At 42.0% G+C, this 12469-nt stretch overlaps 1 protein-coding gene across 1 annotated transcript; it reads right to left on the bottom strand.

The window, feature by feature from the left end:
• Window positions 1-2442: 2442 nt before the first annotated feature.
• On the bottom strand, window positions 2443-8502 carry LOC142388737 (P2Y purinoceptor 14). The gene is made up of 3 exons (XM_075474286.1): window positions 8403-8502; window positions 7055-7183; window positions 2443-3600 (listed from the first exon to the last, which is right to left on the bottom strand). The coding sequence occupies exon 3, from the start codon at window positions 3596-3598 to the stop codon at window positions 2558-2560; it is 1041 nt and encodes a 346-aa protein (XP_075330401.1). The 5' UTR covers window positions 3599-3600; window positions 7055-7183; window positions 8403-8502; the 3' UTR covers window positions 2443-2557.
• Window positions 8503-12469: the final 3967 nt, after the last annotated feature.

The raw sequence follows: 12469 nt of genomic DNA, 5'->3' as shown, positions 1-12469 counted from the left end.
AATTTTTTCGTTCCTGGTTCTAGTTATCACGTATTGGATTTGCTTTTACTAGATATGAGCAAATGAAGCATATGAGGCATCCATCCATTGACCCAAGCCTCAACACAGTGTTTCTTTTTTAAAGTATTTTTTGGGGCTTTTTATGCCTTTAATGTTAGGACAGCTGGAGAGAGACAGGAAGCAGGGGGCAGAGAGAGGGGGAAGACATGCAGCAAAGGGCCACTCGGTGCGGGAGTCGAACCTGGGCCCGCTGCAGCGAGGACTGTAGCCTCTGCACATGGGGCGGCTGCTCAACCCACTACGCCACCGACCGCCCCCCTCAACACCGTGTTTCTAACCAGCCGGCTTCCACACAGTGACAAATGTCCCTAATTTATCCCTCATGTAGTTTAATTAAAGGTAGGGTAGGATCTCCTGGATTTTGAGTCCAGCGAAGCTGCATTTTGAAAATACACAGGTAAAAAGTCCCAACCCTTTTCTTCACTTTCCCCCCGAAGCCACGCCTCTAGAGTACATGAACGCGCACGAGCACGAAGGTGCACGAGCGCTGTTCTGACAGCAAGCATCGATCGTTGCCGTATTTAGTATTTAGTATTTAGTATATGCTAACTATACGTTTAATAATGCTAGGTGCTAGCCAAGCTGGCTCTAGTTTCGCTTCCTGCCAAGCTTCTGGAGGCGTAATTCGTTCACGGAGCAGGGTACGTGCACAGGGGGAAGGAGGGGGAGGGAGGAGCAGATTACAGTTTGATAGACGTATCAGAATCCAATCATTGTTAACGGTCCGTTCAGTATGATTGGATACTGTTTTTCCTAGATTGTACGTTCTAGAGGCCACTAAAACTTTTCATATTTGTGTCAAAACTTTTAATTAATTGGTTGCAATGGGGGTGTGAAGAGTATTTCAAGCAATATGTAAAAAATGTTCCAGAAAAAGATCCCCTACCCCGCCTTTAAGTAAAAAAACAAAAAGTTTAAGTTCTTCAATAAGTTCTATATCTGCCTGGTCTGCAGCTGGGTCCACTTGTTCCCCCTGATCCATTGAACTTTGAGTTCGAGAACATCTCAATTTCCTTTGGGTGTGGAAATGGAAACCTTCGGGTTAAATTCAAATAGGTTAGTTAAACTCAAAAGTATTTCTTATCCAACGAGAGACTGCTGCGTGTTCATATTTAATCAATTCAAAAGTACTACTGTTCATTAAAAGAATATTTCTGAATTGACTTTGTGGATTGGCTTCATGCTTTTTATAGAACAAAAAATATTGATTAAAAATCAACACTTTTTTTATCTTTTCAGCAGCTTCAAGAACCAAGAAGAAGTCTTAAGATGATGTCTCTATGCTGCCCCCCAGAGGTCATAGTGTGTAACGACAAAGAAACAGAAGTAATTGCATATTTTGACCACCGGGTGGCAGCAGAGTTACAATAAAACCTTGTTTGCAGGGAGCAGAATTAGCCTTTTAAGCAGAAAGGACACAGCCTGTAAGCAAAAGATTTATTAAGTGTAAACAGTATTTTCTCTTCTGATATCAACATTTTATCACGATGCCAGGATGTACTGGGACATGATTGTGGGCAGACTTTGTTTTTCCTGCGGTCGAGTTTCAGAAAACAGAAGATCACGATCATCATGTGGCAACAAAAACAAATCAGCTGAGCTAACAGAGAAGTTAAAGAGTCCGGTTTCACTTCCCTTCTTTCCTCTAAAATAAATAAAACAAAAGTAAAACTGTGTGAGACGTGTGAACAGAACAACAACAACACGTTCAGCTTTATTAAACATGACAACTTCACATTTACACACGTCTGGAAAACATCAAAAGTCTTTAAATCACATTTAGCTTCGACAGTGAAAAGAGTCTCCATGGCAACTGATCTGGATCATCTGATGATGGTGTGCAATAAAGTCTCCTCTCTCTCTGCCTCCTGTCTCCTTGCCTCCTTTCCTCGGCCCTCCCCTCTCCATGTCTTTATGTTTCCTCTCTCCTTGCCTCCTCTCTCCTTGCTTCCTGTCTCCTCTCTCCTTGCCTCCTCTCTCCTGCCTCCTTGCCTCCTGTCTCCTTGCCTCCTGTCTCCTTGCCTCCTCTCTCCTGCCTCCTTGCCTCCTGTCTCCTTGCCTCCTCTCTCCTGCCTCCTTGCCTCCTGTCTCCTTGCCTCCTGCCTCCTTGCCTCCTGTCTCCTTGCCTCCTGTCTTCTTGCCTCCTCTTTCCTTGCCTCCTCTCTCCTGCCTCCTTGCCTCCTGTCTCCTTGCCTCCTCTCTCCTTGTCTCCTCTTTCCTTGCCTCCTCTCTCCTGCCTCCTTTCCTCCTGTCTCCTTGCCTCCTCTCTCCTTGTCTCCTCTTTCCTTGCCTCCTCTCTCCTGCCTCCTTGCCTCCTGTCTCCTTGCCTCCTGTCTCCTTGCCTCCTGCCTCCTTGCCTCCTCTCTCCTGCCTCCTTGCCTCCGGTCTCTTTGCTTCCTCTCTCCTTGTCTCCTCTTTCCTTGCCTCCTCTCTCCTCTCTCCTTGCCTCCTGTCTCCTTGCCTCCTGTCTCCTTGCCTCCTTCCCTCTGCCCCCCCCCTAGATGTTGCTCTGACTCTGGGTGGGCCCGGCGGTGGTCAGGGACCGCCTCCTCCTCTTCTCCCGTCCCGACAGCGTCCTGAGCAGCGACTCCCTGAAGGTGCGGCACATCAGGAAGTAGACGACGGGGTCGAGGCAGACGTTGAGCGCCGACAGGAACAGCGTGGCCTCCTTCAGCTGGAACAGCACGAAGCGGGCGGCGTCCCCGCCGAAGCCCGCGCCTGTCTGGCTCAGCGTGTACGGCACGCGGCAGACGTGGTACGGCACGAAGCAGACGAAGAACACCGCCAGCACGCTGAAGATGCTGCGGTTGGACCGGCGGCACACGTGGCCGCTGTCGCGCCGCACGCGGCGGTACGACTTGCACACCTGGCGGGCGATGGAGGCGTAGCAGAAGGCGAGCGCCACCAGCGTCACCCAGAACAGCGACAAGTTGAAGAAGGCGGACGCCTTGTGCCACTGCACGCCCAGCGGCGTCTTCAGCCTCATGCAGTGGCGGGACGTTTCCTCGTCAGCCGGCCGGCTCGTTAGCACGACGTTGGGCAGGACGGAAAGGAGGAGGAGCCCCCAGGAGAAGAGCGCCAACACCCGGGCGAATGGGGCGCTCCTCAGGTGCTGCAACCAGGACGCCAAACTGCACCTGCAGGAGGAGGTGGAGGAGGGGGTGTGGCAGACCTTTACGTAGCGCTCGAGGCCGATGAACCCTATGAAGAGGATCCCCACGTACATGGAGGAGTAGAAGAGCACGGCGGTGTAGCGGCAGATGATGGCCCGAAGGTGCCAGCTGGCCAGATTCAGGTCGACCGCGAACTTGAAGGGGAAGGTGGACAGCATGAGGAGGTCGGCCATCACCATGTTCTTCAGGTAGACCACCAGGCCCGAGTCCCCGGGAACCCTGAAGAAGATCCAGGCCGCCACGCCGTTCAGGGACACGCCCACCACGAAGATGAGGAGGTACAGCGGGGGGAGGACCAGCCTCGTGAAGACGCTGCTGAGGTCTGTTTGGTTGGAGGGGAGCTGGGTCGAGTTGAGGAGATCCATCCCTGGAAGCACAAACACAACATGCGCTCAAACACATATACCCTAACCCTGGAAACACAAACACAACATGCGCTCAAACACATATACCCTAACCCTGGAAACACAAACACAACATGCGCTCAAACACATATACCCTAACCCTGGAAACACAAACACAACATGCGCTCAAACACATATACCCTAACCCTGGAAACACAAACACAAAAGGTTGTTGAGGTTGTTTTTACTCTTTTTGATGTTGTTTTTACTCTTTTTGAGGTTGTTTTTACTCTTTTTGAGGTTGTTTTTACTCTTTTTGATGTTGTTTTCAGCTCTTTTTGAGGTTGTTTTTACTCTTTTTGATGTTGTTTTTACTCTTTTTGAGGTTGTTTTTACTCTTTTTGAGGTTGTTTTTACTCTTTTTGATGTTGTTTTTACTCTTTTTGAGGTTGTTTTTACTCTTTTTGATGTTGTTTTTACTCTTTTTGAGGTTGTTTTCAGCTCTTTTTGAGGTTGTTTTTACTCTTTTTGATGTTGTTTTTACTCTTTTTGAGGTTGTTTTTACTCTTTTTGAGGTTGTTTTTACTCTTTTTGATGTTGTTTTTACTCTTTTTGAAGTTGTTTTTACTCTCTTTGAGGTAGTTATTTAGTCTCTTGTAGTTATTTATCGTCAGGTTTGAGGGAGTTTGTAGTTATTAAGAGTTTCTTACTCATTGTTTTACCAGCTCTGACCAGAGCAGTGGTCAGCTCGAACAATAAAAAACACAACACAAAGATCTTTTTAAAGCATCTTTGGGGCTCTGACTTGTTGTGTGGAGCTCAGTGTGTCCCTGTATTATGAAATGAGTGATAAACCCAAAGCAGGCTTTTGGTGCCCCATTGTACATTGAATCCTATTCCAGCTTTAGTTCCTCTTTATTTACATTTAAACAAATAAATCACCGAAGCCGTTTCTATTTGTGCAGCTCTGCTGAAAAAAGCCTTTTATGTTTATGTTTATGTTCATGAACACACGGCGCTCTGTTGACTCTGGGCCACGTGCACAAATAAGTGCAACGCTCACTTCCCTCCGAGGCGATTCAAGCCGGTCCAACACACACCGAGGCCCGACTTCATTCCTCCTTCATCCACTCTAAAAAAACAGGACGACACCCGGCTGCCTTTTGTTTTCCTGCCCTGAAGCAGTTATTTTAAGCTTCTGTTTAAACGCTGTTTCTGATGGTTGTTTTTCCTTCTTTTGTCACCACAGAGATCCAAACCAAACCAAGCTGACATCTCATTAAAGAGATCCCATCGAGTCTTTAATAAGACTTGGGATTTTATGTGAATTCAGAAAATAAAACGCTTGATTTTCAGTATTTTTTCATCATTTCAAACAGCTGCACATCACATTTTCACAAATCACAAATCACATCACAAATCTCCCCTGCTTCCTTCCCTTTGAGGCAGATAACAGGACACAGAAACACCAAACTCCTCCACCTACAGAAAACGTTTGAGTGTGGTCGGGTTTCTCTCGTTCTTCAGCTTTCCAGGGAGGCTAACTTTACTTTGTGGCTGAAGACTTGAAAACAGACATAAAATCTGAGTTCTGCTATAAATTCTTGCACCAAAGTTTCTTTGAGACACGAAACAAACATGAAATCTAAATTTAGCTGCGTTGAATGTGTTTAAATCTTCATTTTACACTTTTTTTAAATGTTAAACATCAAAAGTGACTGTAGATTGATTCCTCTTTGGTTTGAAATTGGCTGGAAAGTCGTCTCAAGCTTCCCAAAGATGAGACAACTTTGAAAAAAACAGGAAACAGAGCTTTAACTGACACCTCTAAAGTCTCTGAGTCACAAACTGCAGATCTTACAGGGTCAGATTGTTCTAAGATTATTTCCCATCATGCACCTGGTGCATCTTAGCGATGAAGCTGACCGATTAGCATCTTTTAGCCACATAAAATTATTTGTAGGACTGGGCAACGATTAAAATTTTTAATCTAATTAATCACAGGATTGCCCTGATTAATCACAATTAATTGCACTCCAAAAGTAGTGTATAGCTTTTAGCATTTAGCTTTATTTTAAATGTGCTGCCATATGAATGAAAGTGCCATAACATTTGTTGTGCAAACACACTTTTAACATCAGCATCTTTCTGTAGTTTTTATGTAGAAGCCTCGCTCCACTGTCTGTTTCCTTGAATGACTTGCTGCTATCAGTTGTGTGTTTTGCCTTTAAGTGATATTTTAGACTGGAACTACTACGCTGAGAAGACAATTCAACTTGGCAGTGTTTACAGATGACTTTGGTTCTGTCCACTCCGCCGTCTGGAAGAACTTTAAAATGAAAATGGCCGAGTAAAAGTTCCGTACCCTTCTCCATGTTTGGTGGATCCGCCGATTACTTTCTTTTCCAGTTCCACAGCAGACAGCAGCAGACTTTTACAGAATAAAAGCCTGTGAGCAGCAGACTTTTACAGAATAAAAGCCTGTGAGCAACAGACTTTTACAGAATAAAAGCTGTCTCAGCAGATGCTCACAGGCTTTTATTTTGTAAAAGTCTGCTGCTCACAGGCTTTTATTTTGTAAAAGTCTGTTGCTTACAGGCTTTTATTTTGTAAAAGTCTGTTGCTCACAGGCTTTTATTTTGTAAAAGTCTGTTGCTCACAGGCTTTTATTTTGTAAAAGAAAGTAATCGGCGGATCCACCAAACATGGAGAAGGGTACGGAACTTTTACTCGGCCATTTTCATTTTAAAGTTCTTCCAGACGGCGGAGTCGACAGAACCAAAGTCATCTGTAAACACTGCCAAGTTGAATTGTCTTCTCAGCGTAGTAGTTCCAGTCTAAAATATCACTTAAAGGCAAAACACACAACTGATAGCAGCAAGTCATTCAAGGAAACAGACAGTGGAGCGAGGCTTCTACATAAAAACTACAGAAAGATACTGATGTTAAAAGTGTGTTTGCACAACAAATGTTATGGCACTTTCATTCATATGGCAGCACATTTAAAATAAAGCTAAATGCTAAAAGCTATACGCTACTTTTGGATTCATTTTTGGATTCTGCGTACAAATGCGATTAATCGTGATTAATCAGGGAAATCATGCGATTAATTAGATTAAACATTTTAATCGTTGCCCAGCCCTAAATTTAATGGATTAGATGATGTTGGTTGTCTTTAAATGCAAAGAAACCGAACTAATCAACCAAAAAGAGGCGCTGACTTGGGGAAAAGGTCACAGGACCGGCTTCTGCTCCAAAATTGTAAATTAAACCAAACGTTTGTGCCGGTCAGGTGACCACGGTGGTTTAGTCTTGCTGTGAACATGACTCATCACGTGACTGATGACGTAATCAATCAGCTGTTTCTGCTTTTAGAGAGTAAACATGACAAACAGCAGATAACAGTTTCTGTTTATCGCCTCCATGTTGAACGTGAGCTGCGGCGCCCCCTGCTGACCGCGACACGCATCTGCTTACCGCTCTGTTTGCACTCGCTGGTCGGTTCGGTTTGATTCGGGAGGCTGGATCCTTCTGTTCGAGGTCACTTCAGGTTCAGTTCTGGATCCTCAGCATCATGAAGCCGGTTTCAACTCTCTGTGACTTTCTCTGGAAACAGAAATAATAAAAGCATGAAGAAATAAAACCCACCTGGGTCGGGCTTTGAGCCTGGACCAGCACCAGTTTGGTCCGTTTTTACATGTCTTAGCCATCTGCAGGTGGTCCAAAATCCAGGACCACCGAGCTGCTAACAGATCCAAAGACTTGACCTTGAGGGGTTCAGTCAGTTTTTGGCCGACGGATTGATTAGCTCTTCCATCTGTGTGTTCATACACCCGTAAACGGGTCTAATTTACCAGCTAACCTTCCTGGTTCTGGTTCTGATGGAGTTTTTTAGCTTAGCTTGAATTGGACCGTATCTTTGAGATGACGTCTTTATAAATAAAACTGAACTGAACTGAAAATCATAAAAGGGGGAAATAAATAACATGCCAGCTGGTCTCAAACTCATAAATAACCACAAATGTGTTTATTTATCAAAACATCTTTGGGTATCTGGTGGTTAGTTTTACTGGTCTGCACTGAAAAGTAACCACCAAAGGAACTAAATGTGATGTCCAAAGATAGCATGATGGCCCGGGTTCTGATGGCACACAAACCCTCTGCTGTGGTTAAAGCTTATTTCTCAGAATGACTGAAAACCGACCACTTTATCATCACCTCCCACTGAAACCTCATTTCAGCTGAAAGGAAACTTCATTTCAGCTATTAAAGACAGCTTTTCCTATTCTTTTACGTCTAATTTAATACCTTTAACAGTTCAAACAGAATAAAGTCATCTGAGGCAGCTGTGCGTCTCTATTCTGACAACATTAATTTTTCTTTTACAGTCCTATTTCCTTACATTTTCAGGTCAGAATAAACCAAACGGAACACATTTCCTCTTGATTTAACGCAGATGCTGTTGCTGTAAACAGGATTCCTGCAGCATTCTGCACATGTTTAAAACCCATTCGCCCACATTTAAGAGGAAAACATCCCGTAAACAACGAGTCAGACCGACAGAAGCAACGCCACCGCAGAAATCTGGAGCCAAATGTTTGTCTTTAAAGGTTTTTACTCTCATTTACGTTTGTTTAAGTGTGATGATGTTTAACTTTTATATTTCCCTGGGTTTGATCCGCATTTACAGTCACATTCCTGTTCAACTTATAATGTTTATTTCCTGTTTCTGCCCTCAACATTTCCTTTTCTTTCCCTTGTTTCTGACATTTCTGACTGTCTATCTGTTAGCTGTTTGATGTTTTAATGGAGGTGTCGTACTCACCGCGTACAGCCAGCTGTGCGCTCAGCTGCCCATCCAGATGTTTCCCTCAGCTGGGCCCTGAGCTCCGTACGATGTCAGCTGTGCTGGAGTTCAGCTGGCTCTGTTTCAGTCTGACTGCACTTCCTTTACTTTTCATCCTGCCCTCTCTCTCCTCTGTTCACTCTAAACAAACAGCTGAGTGGAAGTAAATAAGAGTTACAACTTGTTGTTTGTGCTCACATCTTCCAGAAGATGTGAGACAGGCCTCAACTCTGACAAAGTTTAAATCCAGACTGAAAACAGTTCTATTTAGCTGTGCAATGACACCTGAAAGTATTTTATCTGCACTCTTCACTTTTAAATTGATTAATTAATGATTATTTTTAATGTTTTTTTTATTTTAATTTTTAATTTTAATTTTTGTTATTATTATTATTATTATTATTATTATTATTATTTATTTATTTTGAATGATTTTATTGCCTTCTTGTGATTTTATGTAGCTGTGAAGCACTTTGAATTGCCCTGTGTATGAATTGTGCTCTATAAATAAAATTGCCTTGGCTTGCCTTGCCTTTATCCTGTAAGGAAAGAAAAATGGTTGACATTTGTTTATTGCAGGTCAAACGCTATATTGCACTTTACTGGAAAACTGTTGGTTTTTATATCTTTTACCCTCTGGTTAAACAACTTAACGTCAAGTTTGGCTCTTGAGAAACTGACGTATATCGTTAAAAAGAGGGCTTCTGAATTCTATGACATATGGAGGATGTTTCTGGAGCTGTTGAGGGAGGGAGAATGAGAAAATGAAAAGTATTTAGTTGGTTGTTGGGAGTACAGGCTGCAGCCTACATTTTGAATACTTTTTTTAAAATGTATTTTTTATTTATTATAATTATTTTCATTTATATGTGTTTATTTACTTATTTATTTTTTATTGTTTTCATCGTTTCATATTCATTTCACAATGACTTGGTGCTAATTACTGTGGTTTGTTGTATCTTTTTTGGTCATTTGACTATTATTTTATTTTCTGCCATGTGTTTTGGTTGTTATATTGACATGATATGTTATATGTTTAAAAAAAAAAAGTTACAACTTGTTGTTTGTGCTTTTCATCATTGGGAAATCTGCAGGTATGATAACGATGCAGATTTTACTCCTGACATCTGAATAAGTTCCTTATTTACTGTTTATAACTGTTATAATTATAACTAACTATATCTCATATCTACATCTCACCATTTGGGATGTGAAAATAACATTTTTATCAAACATAATACTAATAATCTGGAGTCCATCGTTCTACAGAGAGAAAGATTATTCACAGGTGGAAAACATTCAGGACAGCTGTCAACCTTCCCAGGAGTGGACGTCCCAGCAAGGTCACCCCAAGGTCAGAAACCCAAGATATTTTAAAACTGCCCAAATGATTTTAAAACTGCCATAAAAAACGAGCCACACATAGTAGCCGAATGAAAATTACACCGCTGGCTTCTGCCGTCTCTTGGGGCGCTGACAGTTCAAGAATTATTCGGATACGACTTTTACTTTTCGAACAGCGACCGTTTGTCCGAGACAGTAGGCTACAGTCAAAATTATAGTGCGATTTTAAGAAGCCATAGTGAGCGTACATGTCAGAGACACAGACGAGCCGCACCTGCTCCTGTTACCGGGGCAACGCCTTGTTAGCCTGCTCTGTTCTAAGACTGCTTATGAGGGCAGAGCCAAGATGGCTGCCCTGTTATAACAGCTTCATGTTAGAAATCTGATCTGCTTTTCTCCTTTAAACTGATAGTGAGGGGAAGTTTGAAAATACCCACAATGCAATGGGAAAATGTATTGAAAAGCACTTAAGCCAAAAAAAAAAAAAACTGCCCTATTTTTGAGGCCTTATAACTCAGCCATACGACATCACAGAGACCTCATTCAAAGTTTATATGTGACAGGAGACTCTCAGCTTTAACTGAACTAAAGGGTTTGTTGATAGGGCGGGCAGTAGATTGGCACCCATCAAAATTTCTTCAAAAATGTTCTAGTTTTTATTACAGTGATGTTACGTTTCACAATTGTAGGGGGAGCCAAAGGAAAAAATGACCAAATTCTCAAAAGTTACTTCAGCATTAGATGATAGTAATGAGCACATTTCTAAGGTTCCCACAGCACTGGAAACTGAAACTTGGTATTAAATATATTTTCTATTTGAGTGTTTCCCTTTACCTCCACACAGTAGATTCTGGAGTTAGACTCTTTCAGAGGGTCTCTATGGGTTCACACTTATTTCTCCACCAAGCTGTGAGTTATAATGGAGGTGTGGGAGATAACAGGATGCGCTTCAGACTGATTCTTGCTCTATTTTAGCTCCCATCTCTCCACATTTAGCCTTGCACCCCCACCGTAGGCCCTTCCTGTCTCCAGGTATAACCAGACAGGTTAAGAAAATGATGTGTTTGGCCATCCTCTTCCTCACGCTGTGCATGTCTTTCACGTTTGGTGGCAGCAGACTGATTAAACACAACTTTATTTTGATAATAAAACACCAACTTTAGCTGCATCAGTCCTGCTGCTGCAGAATTTACGAGGCTAAAATTGTCTGTGGACGTTTATCCGCCCACACTGTCGTGCTCTGCGGGAGAATGGGAGGAAGGGGAATCCAGCAGAGAGCAGGAAGGGGAGCATCTTCGTAAATCTCTGCTGAAACAACACCGAACACACGGACGCTCGGTTCACCACCAGTTTTTACTTGGCACATGTAGTTTGTCAGTTGCTGTTTGTGTTTATGAAGTTCAGCTTGCATTTAGTCTTCTTTATCTCCCTTAAAAACCCAAGTTGGTGCCTTCCAAGTCCGTTTTAAGAAGATATTCACATGGTGTACAACTCATGTCATCAGTACGTGGCAAATGTGGGAGTAAAAATGTGTTGTTTAGTTTAGAATAAAAGAAGAATGTTAATGTTTATCAGAGCTGTGACGTGGCTGTAAATTCACAGGAAAAACGACTGGATTCCTTTCTGTTTATTTCAGTACTAAAAATAATTTAATATGTTGTTAATAATTAGGTTCAGTAGCTGTAATCACTGTCATTTTGGTCCCTTTCAATATTGATTCCATCATTAAAAACATATTATGGCTGAAAGATGCTTTTGGCCAATCAGGCTTCAAGAATCACAGTAATTTTTTTCTATTATTTATGTAATTTATCTGTTATGTTTATGCGGACAGTTTAATCATCTTGTCATAAATCGTTTTTCATTGTATAGTCTATTTGGCCTTTATTATTTTTTTTCTGCAATAGTTTGTTCTTAAAACATAAAAATATAATCTGTATCCAAGGGTGTATACAAACATGTTTAATGATCACACCATTGTATACCGCTATATGGAAGTGCCTATGTTACTCTTGTATATACACCAATAAAAAATATTAAACAAAAAAAAGAATCACACTTGAGGTCCAACCTGATGTCCAAATATGGTCACTTCCTGAGACGCAGCCACACCTGTCTCTACAATTTCTAAAGAAAACAAATGCAGGTTAATTACCCGTCAGATACTATTGTTGGTGATATTAACATTAACAATAAAAAAGGCCTGTGATAGACAAATTAATAAACCTCAAAATTATGATGGAAATTATGTTTGGTTAAAATTAAACTTTGTAAATTAGTGGAAAAGATTTATCCAGTTAAAGAGGTTATAGAGTCTTAAAGGAACAGTTCACTATTTAAGACCTTGAGTCCCAGTTCCAGCTTGTTTATCAAGAATAAGAAATGAGGAGACCATTTTCACAACAATAGCTCATTTCTATCCATTTTGGCTGTTTTCGCTGGTCCATCCTGCTGCTACAGACAGGGTTCCATTGGGCACTCTGTTCAATGGGCCTCATGCAAGAAGCGTTCGTACGCACAGATTTGTTCTTAAATCGTCCGTACGAGTGATTTAAGAGAATTTGCGCATTCACCAATCTTTTCGTATTTTACGTTTTCTTTCAGGTACGAACAGAATTTACGAGTGATCCAGAGCTGTCGTAGGAGTTTCGTAAAATAGTCCGCTGTTATTCAAATCACGTTTGCTTGACTAATGGATTGTA

Source organism: Odontesthes bonariensis, chromosome 9 (assembly GCF_027942865.1).
Source record: "Odontesthes bonariensis isolate fOdoBon6 chromosome 9, fOdoBon6.hap1, whole genome shotgun sequence".
Lineage (NCBI taxonomy): Eukaryota > Metazoa > Chordata > Actinopteri > Atheriniformes > Atherinopsidae > Odontesthes > Odontesthes bonariensis.
This window is presented reverse-complemented; position numbering and strand designations above follow the sequence as displayed.

Bases quoted from the DNA above. Each gene is read 5' to 3' on its own strand.
- LOC142388737 (XM_075474286.1), bottom strand. From the start codon at position 3,598: ATGGATCTCCTCAACTCGACCCAGCTCCCCTCCAACCAAACAGACCTC.